The sequence below is a fragment of the Grus americana genome, chromosome 3 (assembly GCF_028858705.1).
Source record: "Grus americana isolate bGruAme1 chromosome 3, bGruAme1.mat, whole genome shotgun sequence".
Classification (NCBI taxonomy): Eukaryota; Metazoa; Chordata; class Aves; order Gruiformes; family Gruidae; genus Grus; species Grus americana.
Window position 1 is genome coordinate 72,807,527 of NC_072854.1, and position 14,912 is coordinate 72,822,438.

At 42.4% G+C, this 14,912-nt stretch overlaps 1 protein-coding gene across 9 annotated transcripts in view; it reads right to left on the reverse strand.

Moving 5' to 3' along the window:
* STXBP5 (syntaxin binding protein 5) overlaps positions 1 to 13,841 on the reverse strand; it is a 114,857-nt gene extending 101,016 nt beyond the window's left edge. For 4 of the 9 annotated variants that reach the window (XM_054819759.1, XM_054819757.1, XM_054819758.1 and 1 more), the window contains exons 1-2: positions 13,065 to 13,789; positions 11,139 to 11,236 (exon numbers count right to left, since the gene is read on the reverse strand). In XM_054819759.1, coding sequence (XP_054675734.1) covers positions 11,139 to 11,236; positions 13,065 to 13,217 — 251 coding nt within the window. In that variant the 5' untranslated portion in view covers positions 13,218 to 13,789. Of the gene's footprint in view, positions 1 to 11,138; positions 11,237 to 13,064; positions 13,791 to 13,823 lie in introns of those variants that run through there. The other 5 variants (XM_054819754.1, XM_054819752.1, XM_054819753.1 and 2 more) reach the window with 3 other exon arrangements.
* Positions 13,842 to 14,912: the final 1,071 nt, after the last annotated feature.

Sequence of the window (14,912 nt, forward strand, 5' to 3'; positions counted from 1 at the left end):
TTACTCAGGAAATGCCACCTCCTCCCACATTTTTTTTTTTCTTAACTCAGAACAGCATTTATTTGATCTGGAAGTTATTGGCAGAATGTTCATATAAATAACATAAAACAAAAACCAAAAAACCCACAGTTCTTTTAAACTGCCATAGTTCAAAAGTTAAGTAGCTTTTGTCCTTTGCTATGCAAGAAAAGAAACAATATTATAAAAGTTAACTCCTGCTGCCCCTTCCTCACAGCATGTATAAATCCCATTCTATCTTACTTTTTTTACTATCCATTTGACTGTTAACATAATTGGGACTATATACACAGTACTTCCATGGGCAATGTCTAAAAGAAAACTACAACAGTCAAGTCCTAAGCAGACACATATACTGTGGGTAATTGAAAAAAGTTTCGGACCTATGTTGTTTTTTAGGTTTGGGGTTTTTTTTAACTGAAAGACAAAAAAAGTACAAAACAAGTTTAAGAAAGTGGTAGTATTCTTCGTGAGTGGCTGCTGTGTGAATACTATTTCATTTGGCCAGCAGCCCTTACTTATAAGACCGTACTTTAAAGAGTTAGGCTACCTAATCTCTTTTTTTCCAAGCTAGTAACTCACCAGGATTTCTTTCCCCAGTGTTATATTTCCCACCTAATTACTTTAAAGAATGAGGGGAATATTCACCATTCCAGCAAGAAATCATTATATTTAGTCACTTAAATGGAAGTTTACTGAGGGCTTTTTTTGGTGGCTTCCCTTTTTATCTGACATTTAAAGGTGGCTGTGAAGCTAATCTCACTGCACATGTTTGGAACACGTATAAAAGGGAATGCCAGGCAAGTTACTGCTATGCAGCTCATTCTGCATATTAATAAGCATCACTTAAGCTTAGTTACTGTACTTCTAATATCAACACTACAAAGTTCAGTCAAGAATGTTTTTAAACTGTGAAGATGAACATCTGCTCTGTTTAAAAAGGTAGTAAGACTGGATAGAGCATATGCTAAAAAAATACAGGCACGCTAATCCTATCAATTTAACATTAAGTGATCACAAAAAAATAAGCATTCTATTCTTTTTCCCCTAATGAGCAAGTGGAAAAATGCAAATTGCTTTTGTCCATCTGCTGCTGCTGACTACGAGTTGGTGTTACTACATGGGAAAGAGGCAGGACCTTTAATAGAAGAGGTTACCAAAAACATTGATACCAGCTGGATCACCTCTTCAGCAGGCTACTCTTGAAACATTAAATATATCATCTTAACGTGAAGCAAAGAGCTAATAATGTTAATTGAACACATACAGAGTACAAGCCTGGCAGCAGCTTCAAGAGGCGAGGCAATGCAATCTCCTGCTTGAAACGGCATAAGTCACACACACAAAAAAGTAGCTTGCTAAGCAGAAGTACAAAGGCCTAAGCAAGGCCTTTGAATCTGCATCCTCTTAGTTACCTGGTTTCCAAAGTTAAAATAGCTCCAGTGAAGCCTTTTCACAAGAATATAGGAGGAGACAATTAGTTCTGGGAGAATCCATGGGCAATACCTCATACAAGGGTGAGTTTGGTCTACAGCCTTCTTGGTGGAGAACCTAACCTCCTCTCTCCACCAGTATTGCTCTTATGAATACTGTCTGGTTCAAGTGGGACAGGCTAAGACTTATTCTGGACATGGAAGCAGTGGTTACTGCAATTACCATCTGAATTTTAGAAGGAAATCAAGCTTCAATTTGCCCAAACAGAAACCAAGTTTTGTTACCATTTTAAGGCACTTATGAAACAGAAATCCCACAGCATTCAGTAAAATGAATAAACTAGCCTTTAGTTATTTCTATCAATCAAGCTATACACTTCTCTGTAGAAGAGTGATCAAGTAGTTGATTTTGCAAACTGCAACACTTCAGACTGCACTTTTTCAAGTATTAGAAGATAAGCATCATTATTACAAAAAAAAATCAGTTTCACATGTTTTAATTAGCTCTATCAGCATAACCCAGTATTCCTCAAAGCATTTAAACTTGCACTTTGTTTTCTATACAAGCAGACACATTTGAAGTTTCACCTACTTTCCCTATTCTTGACACTTCAGATAAAATTCAAAGTTAAGTGAAAAATTCTTCAAGTACAGAACCACTGATGCAGAGTAGAACTACTGTGGACAAGTGACTAGGGAAGATCTACTCCTGAACTTCTGTGAAAAAAATTTTACTGATAGAATCAATCTTAATTCAGCAATTGATATAACTGCCTCAATACAAGCACTATCAATAACTAGAAATTATTTTTTTCAAGACAAGCTTAGGGATTCAAAATAAACTCTTTGCAGGAAGTGATTAAGTTCGAACAACTAGTACACAGACCAGAGCTGTCACCAAGTTGTACAGATCTTGGACAAAAGCAGTTTTGGAATCTCTCACCAAAGAGAGATTTTAACTGTAAGACAAAATGGTTCTCATTTGTGGCAGAGAGTCTTAAACTGCACATCAATGTGTCAGATAAGGCTAAATGATAGCCATAGAAAAAAATAGTTTCATTAAAGCATTGTAAAGATCAATATGAATCAGGATTCAATATAAGTCTCCTGAGGCTGACAGAATTGCTACATTTTAGAAGTCTACTAAATAAGGTATTACACTACTCTACTGTAGTCCTCACTAATGAAATATATTTTAGTTTTAGCAATTTCCAAGACCTTCATTATTTTAAACTCTGCCTAAATTCAGTGATACAAATATCACTGCCAGACATTTAAATTATGTCATTAGACCTTCACCTGTATTTGCACTGGAAGTCAACAGAAGTAGTAACTTAGCGTTCCCCTTGATAAACATGTAAGCTGTATTATTATCAAGTGCCTAGGATAGAAGTGTTGACATAAAAAAGGTCATCTAAGTTATCACTAGTTGAATACTAAGAGGCTATGCTTGATTAGCATTCAAGTACCAATTATGAAACCGCAATTTAAATTTATAGTTCAGTAAAATAAGGTAATTTGAAAGCTGCTGAAAGACAGCATACTAGCAGTGGCTAAGCAATGTGCTCTCATATGCGGTTTTTGGTTCACAAGTAGCAAACTTCTTCCTCAGGCCAGCAAACAAATAAATACAATTCATGTAAAAGAATTAGATCTCTGGAGAAGTAGACTCTTATCTACTTAAGCAGATATACTTTGCAGAACTAAGAATCTGCATTTTTAAAAAAATAATTATAAAGATCAGTTTGATGGTACACTCCAGGATGGGCTACATCAAGACTAGCAAGAGGAAAAGAGAAGAACCAAGAGATTAAAGATAAAGACCTACCACAGAATTAACTCTCTCAAAACTGCTAAGCACTCAATTTTTTCAATATGTGAAACCATTACCAGATAGCTAAGATAAAGGATGGAGTGAACTGTTCCCAAAATCCACATCCTCCAGTTTTGTTTAACTTCATATAGAATGTAATCATTTACAAGTTTTATTCTGTTTTTCACTGAGCTTCTACATAACCAGATGTGCTATGGGAACCCTGAGAAATAATGTGGGGGTTTTTACTGTTCCATTACACTGAGAAACAAAAACAGTTCCAGAAGAGCAATAAGAAACATACAAAAATAGTCAGTGAGGGCTCTTCTAGTCACCTTAAAGGTAACATGTAAGAATGCTTATCTTTCCTTGTGAAACCTTTGTAAAAAGGGAGAACTGGACACTTAAAGTCTAATGCAGCTATAAAATTTTTGGAAGTTTTGTTAGGAAGGGTCTGCAATCTTGACTTGTGCTTTCAAGCTTTATCATATATCAAATTGTGAGCTGCTTCTACTTTTCTAGATATGACTTTGCTGAACTGCTCGCTTGTCCCGCAGTAATAATGCTACTTCAATTCTAAAAGCCCTTCCACAGTGACCGAGAAAGAACAAATCCAGTAAAACATCGAATTAAGAGTCCAGTGCTTTGAGCACTGTAGCAGAAGTCTGAAAGCCTAAGCTAGGTCCCAGCTAGCTTAGGAGGTACAAGGAAACAGGCTATGCTAGTGCTACAGTAACACCTGAAACCTTGCCAGCTTCACACACTTTCCAAAGATATTTCCTTCCCCAAGCTCATTATAACCCAGCAAGTTTGAAGCTGCAAGGCTATACTCATTAGGCTTCTGTCAGCAAAATAGCTACAGGAAAGAAAAGTTTTACAAAATTTAACTTTAGCATGAAATTACAGTATGAGATTTAATACAGTTGTATTTCCGGTATTTTTGGAACCAAAATGATTACTACTAAAAGCTGTTGCTTAGTAGAATTACAGTGCATACAGTAATACTTCAAAGATCCATTTGGTTTCCTTACTTTGATAGAAGTGTCACCAAGTCTCCCAATAGGTGTAACCATAGATTTAAAATGTACACCATCCTATTAATTATGAAGAATTCAGTCATAGCTCTCCCTGTGTAAGGCTAACTTGCTATAATTCCATGCATTTAAGAGTTACATGTTCCATCATTCCATCAATTTGGTTTTATTTCATTTCAGCACACCAAAAGATCTATTGATTTTCTTCATTTAGAGGATGGCGATTTTTCGTTGAAAGAAAGATGTAAGAGAGCTAATGATACATGAACTAAGTGCTGGAAGATATGATAAGAAATGTGGTAGTGTTAGAAGAAACAGAAGTGTGATAAGATTAATGTATGTTTTAAGCAAATTAGTTTTCTTGTTCAAACAATTACTCTACATGAATTGGGTGGCAAGGTAGCCAATAAACATTTTCTTATTAACAGATAATCATAGAGTCTCTCTGGCATGACACCATTGTAATATTTTTAGTAGCTTTACTGATGTACTCTCCCTAGAAAAGAAAGATTTGTTCAAAGTCCAGAAGAATGTTGGCAAAGGTTGAGACTATTCTCTTCAGTGTACAAATGCAAAAAAACACCCTGACAATCCACAAACCAGTAGTTTAGTTCAACTTCAGTATATTCACAGAATAGACAGAATCACAGAATAATTTATGTTGGAAAGGACCTCCCAAATTCATCTGGTCCAGTGTCCCACTTGAAGCTGTGCCAACCTCATAGTTAGGTACTTGGTTTGAAAAACAGAAATCTTTGCTCTGCATGCTGTAAACACAACTCCAGCCATTGCCCTACTGCCCTTTCTCTGGAAGGGAGACTGAGCAGGTGGTATAGAGCTACTTCAAAAAAACCAAACCCAATATCTCAAGCTGATGTTTCAGTAAGGAAAAAAAAATACAGACTGCCAGGCTGCCTTGCATAGTCTGAATGATCCAAAGGAAAAGTATTTTTAATGGATATAATCACATCTCAAGTTTGAAATGAAATTTTGTTAGAGCTTCATAGAATTCACTGAATTGCTTGAATTTTTTGGTATACATCTACAGCAAAACTATCCAGATGCTGAAACAAACATTTCATCAGAAACTGACTGCATGGAACCACACATTCAGGCTTTGAGCTATTTTGATCAGAATAACAGTTGTGAGTTCTTCTCACAAAGGCCAGAGAATGGAAGTCACAGAAAGCAAGTTTTATATGCCTCAAATACATGAAGACTTCAGCCATTTGCTTACATAAAAGTCATCTTTTACTGCTGAAAAGAATGGGGGGAAATGAACAGATGCTGACATTCAGAATGATTGGGATCTTCAGATATTTAATGACAGAATGACAAACAATCTAATTTTTCTCCTTCTTGTGAGCTGGGTTTGCAATAGAAAAAAACACAACCCAAACTTTAATTAAAAATAATCTATTCTGCTTGGGAATAAAGAGTCCTAGGCACAATTTGGTCTGTGTGGAAGGCACAACACTTATTCTACAGGTATCCCCTTTATTCTGAAGAATTTCTAGTGGAAATGGTCTTCCTTTTTAGAATTCCCTCTATCAAGAGAGAAATTGAGCTTCAAGATGCAAATGAGTATTTTTAAGGCAAGAAGCACCAATAAAGATATCGCATTCATATTGGCAGACAATCAAAATATGTCTCATTTGATATGCTGTCCTAGTTTTGCTATTGCGAAATCAAAGCACAGAAAACTGAAGAAACTTAAGATGGAGCAGTTAAACAACCAGGAGGAGGAGAATTCCTTCAATTTTTTGCTTTAGCTTCAAAGCTTATTCTACCTCCTATAAAAGGAAACAAAAAACCTCAGCCGACTATTAAGTCCAGAGCCCTGTACAATTAGTAATTTAAAGTTCTAAGGAAGCAACATCCTAAAGACAGACAAATCTTGAAAAAGCCTGCTTCACCTTTCCCAAACCTCTTTATAGTTTAAATGCTGTCCTGTTCAGATCACATGTGACTTCCAGAGGGACTTTTAAGCAGAAGAGTGAAAACAACAAACAGCATGGAAACAGGGCTATTACCTATGACACTGAATGCTGTCAGGATGTCACAAGGTGAAGTCTACTCGATTACACCATTCAGGTAAGTTAAACCTTGAGTACATATACTCAGCTGTAACTCATTAGAAGGTTTTGATATCTGCTGGGAAAACAAAGCACAGCCAATTATGCACAAAACTTCCTAAAGACTATGTGTCCTGCTGTAATGGTTCAGGTATACACAGGAAAGTAGTAAAGCATAGATGAACTTTTAACTACTTGATATCTAACACATTTGGGACAGGAGATTAAAAGGTGAAAGCCACCCTGATAACAACAGCTAAATCCCTTTAAGTACGGAGAAAATCAATGATATTGGCCTGCAGTGACAAATGAGGCCACCAGCAGCTTACGCTGACCATTGCACTTTGAAATCCACAGCAAGCACAATTGCTCCTTGTGGGGAACACATCCACAAAAATCCAGCAGCATGCAAAAGGGTGAGCCTGAGGTGGAATTCCCACACATAAGAGCCAGGCCACCAGCCAAGACTCAAACACATCAAGCAGCTGGAACAAGTGTCCCCTGATCAGCACTACAAACTCAGAGGAACAACTGGAACGGTGTGAGCAGATGAGGGTGGGTGTATGCAAGAAATAAATTTAAGATTTTATGTCACTCAGCACTGTGCTTCTGCTCTTGTGTCTACCTCATCACTCAATTTCCCCTGCAATACAGAAAACTATCAAACAGCTTAACTATTTTCAACAGATCCTAATGTCAAAGAGAAAGGTCAATTAGCTGGCTCTTCTGTAGTCAAAAGCAGTGGGTCCAGCATCTGACCTCCCTCCAAGGTTTGTATTCGACTAAGCTATACACTTTGTAACTTTTCTTCATACACAGTAAAGGAACCAAGTTGATGTCCACCTCTGAAAACAGAATAACAAAGGCTCTGTTCTTACTTGCTCAAAGCATTCCTTTATGGAGGGTACAAAATGCTTCTCTAATTAAGGATAATACCTGAGCAATATCAGTCTGCCTCAGAAACATTTGCTTTTAAGTCTCGTAGCTAAATCAGAGTTAGAAATATTTCTAAGTAACTCTGGAAATAGAATATTTTTTTTTTAAAGGAATATAAGGGATACACTTCTCAAGTTAAACCAGTGAATAATCCCAAACTGTAACTTTGGTGACTCACAAGGTTTAAGTTTTGCACTAAAAGTAGTCTCCTCCTAATATTTTTATGGACTTCTCTCCCTCTTAAAACTGCAAGATCTAGAACGAACTGCTGCTTATGGGCATAGAACAGCAAAGTCCTGCCTCTGGCACACTAAGTCACCAATTCCACAACACTCTCCTCTGATTTTAACCCATCAAGCCTAGGACTGGGGACAAAGAGTATTAACAGAATAGTAATTCTACTTATAATCCAATTAGTGAAACATGCCACCTACAGTTTAGGTATTTCCATTTTCACAATTATTTTGTGTACTCAGAGAATTCAATGCAGTGTTGATGCTATTTTGTCTTTATCTCTAATTGATAAAGATACTAAGTCTGTGAACTCCAGTATATTTGTATCCACAGATTTTTGGTTCTTCAGAAAAACCTTTAGTTCTATTTTTACATGTCACTGTATCAATACTAGAGACAACATTTAGTATATGTGTATAAAATTCTCTCTGTTCCCTCACTAGTGGTTACAGAGTCCTCATAAAGAAGAATGAGATGGAAGTATGGTTAAGAAAATTCCTGCTCAAATTCATCTGTTCTAATCAATAATGGTTTTGAAGTTAAAATACCTGAATTGCAGACTGCTCAAATACAGAGAACATATTCTATAAACCAGCTGATAAATTGCCCGAAATCAATCAGGACTGTAATATTAATTTATTCACATATTAATGAAATCTAAAACAGGTTAGCTCACTCCTTGATTTAAGAATATTTTAAGACCCCTTCTAAAAAAAAATGCTTCACAGTTCCTCAGATCACTTACTTGCAATAGTAAGTGAAAGCTTGACAAGATGCACCTATACTTGAAGATGCAAGGAAAACACTAATATCCACCTCCCATCGGCTGGTAGGCAATGAAGGAAGTATTATCTATCTATCTTAGCATAAAGTACTTCTATACTCTCATAACACAAGTGCGGAAGAAAATGAAGATTGACTTTTCTCCCACTTTTAGCATTTACTTCTTAATGAACATCTCTTTACTGACTCTCAGTCTTTCTAGTCCACACCTCATTTCAATTAAAAACACTTTTGCAGTTCTAAAGAGTAAGTGGCTCCCACTTTATGAAAAATAAAATATATGCAAGAATTCATTAAAAACCTTAGCAGGTAAAGCATCCTGTAGGTCAACAAGCACTTTTTGGTTGTGTTTTTATCTTGGAGCAACAGAATGAAACTTGCACTTCTTGCAGGTTTCACTCCTTCCCAAAGAGTGCTTTTCAAACTGGTTTCACTTGGCAGAAAGCAAGAGGCTGGTTTTACATAGGGAATGTGCCTGAGTCTATCCTTTCTGCCTGCAATCCTCCAACCCAAAGAGCAAGTAATCACAGGAGATGTAACTTCTGCAGTGTTGTTGGGTCACAGAGCTAACTTATCAGCTGCGGTTCAGGGCTTTTAACCAGTTCTACCAAGAATCAAGGTACTGAGAAGCATACTCATCTTCATCTAGTTAGGGGAGCACAAGTGTTTCAGCCTCTGCACAAAACATCTTCCCTTAGGAAATACATTTTCTGTCAGTGTTACTGCTTCCTCTCACAATAACTTCACAATTTTGCAATACTTCTCTTAATTATTTAGAAAGCAATTCACATTCCAAGAATCCACAGGTGTAGTCATGGATAAGTGCCAGTAAACAGGTTTTATCAAATCATTACCCAAACTGCAAAATCATGTTGCCCAAAATTACAGGTGAGTAAATTCTGAACAGGTGCATTTTGATCTCTCCTTTTCCTCCAATCCCAATCCTTACTTTTAGGCCTCTTTTTGTGTTCTCACCTATTCTACCAATATGAGAGTAATTAACAGCACCACCCACCCTCCATTCTTCAATCAACTTTATCACCTTTTTAAAACCAAAATTTATGAAGTTAATGCTGTATTTGAAAGTACCCTTACAAGCACTGTGTGGTCATTACTGCTACTCACACTTTGAATTAAGTGATCTTGGGAGTTCATAATAGATATCATACAAGCTACTTCAGCTTCTTTAAACCTTAGATACTGAAGTTCTAATTTTTAAACTCATAGAAGACAACCCTCTTAAGGCAACTAACCTTACAGACAGGGTAGTGAGCATAGAATCATTTGGGTTGGAAAAGACCTTCAAGATCACAAAGTCCAACCGTTAATCTAGCGCTGCCAAGTCCAACCACTATGTCCCTAAGTACCACATTTATATTCTTTTCAAATACCTCCAGGGATGGTGACTCAACCACTTCCCTGGGCAGCCTGTTCAAGTGCTTGACAACCCTTTCAGTGAAGAAATTTTTCCTAATATCCAATCTAAACCTCGCCTGGTGCAACTTGAGGCCATTTCCTCTTGTCCTTTCACTTGTTACTTGGAAGAGACCAACACCTACCTGGCTACAACCTCCTGTCAGGTATTTGTAGGGAGCAATAAGGTCTCCCCTCAGCCTCCTTTTCTCCAAGCTAAACATCCCCAGTTCCCTCAGCCACTCCTCATAAGACTTGTGCTCCAGAGCCTTCACCAGCTTCCTTGCTTTTCTTTGGACATGCTTCAGCACCTCAGTGTCTTCCTTGCAGCGAGTGGCCCAAAACTGAATGCAGTAGTTGAGGTATGGCCTCACCAGTGCCAGGTACAGGGGGACAATCACTTCCCTAGTCCTGCTGACCACACTACTGATGTTACAAAGGGAAATAAAAAAGGTCTACTTGCAGAATAATATAAGCAGCAAAGGAAAAAAAAAAAAAAAAAAGAGAGATTTACCTACAGTTTAAAGAGGATTAAATCTTTTTTTCTAGCAAGATGGCCTAAGCCTTCCCCAAGAAGGTCAGAGTTCAGTCAATTTCAGGACAGAGAATTCAATTCATTCTCTTCTGCTGAAGAGTAAGGTTCAGGCAATGGCACTGTAGATTAAAGAATCTACAGGGCATCTTTTAAAAATAAAAGTTTAAACACATATGTTATTACATGGCTTGGATAGTACCATATGGCTTTGGTACCATATGGCTATGAACATATGGGTAGTTCACTTTTTAGTGAACAAAAAGAAGCAGGGTTACTGGTGCTTTATTCCACAAATCAATTCTGCTTATCTCAGTCACTTGCAAACTATTAGTGAGATACAATTCCTGTACTCTTTAGTGTCCCCACTTGAAACCATCTTTTGGCAACACAGAAGCAGTAGCAGGTAACTACAGCATTACAAAGCTTCTCTCAAGAACAAGACCAAAACCTCCCCCTCAAAAAACCAAACAAACAAACAACCCACCCCAAAAAACCCATCAAGCAGCACAGAACTTTTCAATCCCAGAGGATACAGAACAACAAAACAGAGCTCGTGCCAGGTTTCTCTTTAGATCTGCAGTCAGTTGCTGTAAACTGTCAGCACACTAGTAATCCTCTACAAAACTTAATATATTAACTTGAGATAATGTGGACTGAGCAGCCATACTTCACATCACTAACACAACTTGAACTGACACAAAGAACAACCAGAATAGCCAGGCCACCCACCAACAGAAAAAAGAGCTTTTTTTCTCCCTTCCCGCATACCTGGTTCCCACCAGACTTCTGAATGGTTCCAGCAGCTGAATCAAAACATCACTTTCGTGAGGTACACTAAATCCACTTCAGAATATAAAAGGATACAGCCTTAGTGCTCCAGTCTGAGTCCCGATGGCCAGTATTTTCTGAACAGGATCAAATGCCAAAGCTGAAGGTTGATAGGGGAAACCATGGCGTACAGTCTAACAAGTCAGAGCATCGCAGTAATTATGGTTCAAGCAGCAGACCAAAAATAAACAGAATCAATATCGTGTGTTAGGAAAGAGGATTCAGTGTTAATCACAATTAAGAAAGGAACTACACAGCATTTTAACAACAGACTGAGAGAAACAGTTGTCTTATATGAACCAATTATAAAAGATTTTTTTTCATAATTACTCATTCATCATTGATCACCAAGTGACAGACATACTTACTGAAACTTAATTTGAATACTACATTTCTTCTGTACAAAGACTGTATCAACTCAGCATTTTATTTTTTCATCTACCTCATTCTCTGAGTAATCTTATTTTCATTTCTAACAAAGGCACTAAACTATTAAAATCCTAGATGTTCCTAGGAAGTTTGGCAACAAAGCCAGACTTGTCATTAAAACTATTACAAATTACTAGACCTGCTTTTCTGAGAATCACTTCAAATTCAAGCCAACAGGCCCCACATGACAATGCAACCTGTCTCAGAACATTAAGAAAAAAAACAACCAAAGCTCCACAGTACCAATCTCTCACCTTCTGCTTCCCCCAAAGAAAAAAATACAGCCCCTAAAATAGACAAAACAAGGAAAAAAACCCCTCAACCACGGCATTCTTTCTTAATATGAAGCTATTGGCACATTTAGCTTTTTGGTTAGCCAAGACTAATTTGGTAATTGACCAAGCAATAACTCCATTACACTTCTCAGGCTGCAATTAATCAGAATCAAGAACATAATAAAGTATCATCTACTCTTATGTTGCATATGTTTAACGGAAATAAGTCACACAAATGCTAGCTTTTTAATTTCAAAACCTTTAGTTGAAAGTAAAGTTATTTTAGGACCTCAAATGCATAGCAAACTTCTGATATACTCTTTTTACTTCACTGAAGTTGCAGGCATACCCCACAACTCTCAGCATTTCACAATTAAAGTCTAACTGTTAACAGCTCTGTTCTTTTCCACGTCCTTCATGAAAAACTCACAAAAGTGGCAGAAATGCCTGCAACACTAGATAAAACAAGGAGGAAAATCCACAAACAAGCTCATCCATATCAAGCTATGCCATGGGTGCATTGTAAAGATAAAAACAGGTATTGATATTCAAATCAGTTTTTATTCCTCTTGGTACAGCTGGTGGATTAATTCGCTGCATCATTTTCTGAAGCGTGCAGACACAAACTGCAGTTATTGTATCACACACAAACAAATAAAAAAAACCCCAGGAACTTTTCCTCTGCCTCTAGAGAACATTCGCAATAGCAGCATTGGCAACTTGGCAACACGCTGCAGAGAAACCACCACAAATGTCTACAGCCTTTTTTCAGGCACAATGGAACAGGATATATGCATCTCCAAGTAATGCAGAGCGACAGATCCCCTGTCCTTTGGGCCCATTAGCAGAGGCTTCTACTCAAATGCCGCGATAATCAGATCTGCACTACAGCTAGGCATCACTCCTTCCCTCATCCATCCCACACCTTCTATCCTTCTGCGAAGCCTGCGTGAACACGGTCAATATTACACACATGAAAGCGCCTAGAAGACGACAAACCCTGAAACTCTCCAGGAAAGATGACTACGGAAATCCAACAAGACCCGTACGGCTACACCCACTGCTTCCTTCCCTTCTCTCCCCGCATCCTCCTCCCCCCCCTTCCCCGCAAAAAGAATAAGAAATCCAAACAAGTAAACAGGAGCGGCAGATAAGCTCGGCGAAGTCGGTACCGAGAGGCAAAGCCCGCAGAGCCCGTCGCGGCGCTGCGCCCCCTTCCCCGGCCGCCAGCCGGCTCGGGGCTGCAGTATTCATTCACCTTGCAGAGCTGAAAGTGCTCGGACTGGAGCGTCTCCTGAATTTCGGTCTCCCGGTTCCCCGCCTGCTGCTGCTGCGCAGCGGACGACGCCGAGGCGGCGGCGGAGACCGCCGTCAGGCCGTCCAGCACCTTCCTGATGTTAAATTTCCTCATGGTCTTCGGCGGCGGCGGCGCTCCCCGCTCCCCCGGGCCTTGCCGCCGCGCTGTCACCGCTGCCGCGCCGCCCGCCCCGCAGGCGGCAGACGAGCCCCCGCCGGGGAGGGCGGTGCAGGGGCGGCCCGCGATTAGGGGCGCCGCGCTCTCCGCCACGGAGCAGCGCTCCTCCTCGTCCGCGGGGAGGGCGGCGAGGCGTCAGTCCGGCAGCGCAGGGGCGCTCCTCATCGGGCTCGGAGACGGAGACTGGAGCCAAGCAAACACGAGTCGGTCAGCCCACCAGCACCGACGCCGCCGGTCCCAGACGCGCCGCCCGCGGCCGCTCCGCACCCCGCGCCCTACCCGTCGGGGCACACGACTCGCCCCGGGCCCGGCCGGCCCCGCCCCGGCCGCCCCTCCCGCTGCTGTGGGTGTGCGGGCTGCCTCTCCTCTCCGCGGAACCTCCGCGTCCCCCTGCGCAGCCCGCCTCACATCGTGGCGGCCGCGGCCGCCGCTGTCATCCGTCTCTGCGTGCGTGCGTGTGTGTGTGTGTGCCGGTCCCCTCCCGCCGCCGCCGCAGTCTCTCCCCCCTTCGCAGGCGCCCGCCCCGCGGCTGGACTCAGGCACCCTCCGCCTCCTCAGAGCTGCGTGTGCCGCCAGCCAGTCACCAGCGGGGCTTCTCCCGGCTGCTGCCAGCGGCTGCTGCTGTTGCTGCCGCCCGCCCCCACAACCATCCTCCTCCTCCTCCTCCTGCCGCCGCGGAGGGCGCCTCCCCCGCCTCACGGTCGCTCCCCCTTGCCTGACAACGCGGAAGCGCAGCGCCCCAGGGAGGAGCGGCGACGGCGACGACTACCGCGGCACCCTGCCTTACAGCGGCGGGGCGGCCGCGCATGCGCGCTAAGAACGCCGGCACCCGGATGTGGCGGTGCTCGCTCCCCCACTCCACCCCCCCCGGGGTACCGCGCGGGGGCCGGGGCGGCCTGAGGGGTGCGGGGGGTTGCGGGTGGGGTGCGACGGCGGGCGAGCAGGGCGCGGCGCGGCGAAGAGAGCACCGCACCGGGCGTGAGCTGGGTGTTGGCTTCCGGCCAGGCGGAGGCGGGAGCAGGTAACAGGTGGTGGCGGCAGCGGCGGCCGGAGGTTGCCGTGGGCAGAGCCGTCTCTGCCGCTGGCGCGGCGCTGGAGGCGCACGGAGGCTCCCGGGGAGCCGGCCTGCCGAGGCGAAAGCCGTGCTTCGCGCGTGGTTACACGCGGAAAATCCCCTCAGCGGCTGCGGGTGCGCTGGGGGGGGGGAAAGGCTGCGCTTCATCCCGCGGCGGCGGCCCGGACGTCGTGGCGGCTGTCAGCCAGGGCCGGCGGTTTCCGTGTGGCGCTGCCTCACGGTGCGGCGGTGGGGCCGACGGCACCCGCCGGAGCAGCGGGGAGCAGCGGCGGGGCTGGGTGCGAGGCGAGAGGAGCGTTTCTAACCGCAGTAACGGTTAACGGAGGGGTGCGATCCCCCCGTACCCCCTCACCCTAACCACCGTGCTGGTGAGAGCTGCGCAGGTGGGGCGGCCCCGGCCCGGCAGCGTTACTGTACGTAGCCAAAACCGGCTGGACCGAGGGCTACCGCGGAGCTAGCCAGCGCCGTCCGAAGTCACCGCCAGCCCTGGCGTTGCAGGGCGAGCCGCTGGGGTTACGAAGGTGCCTCCATTCGTTCTTACGGCAGCAAAACCAATT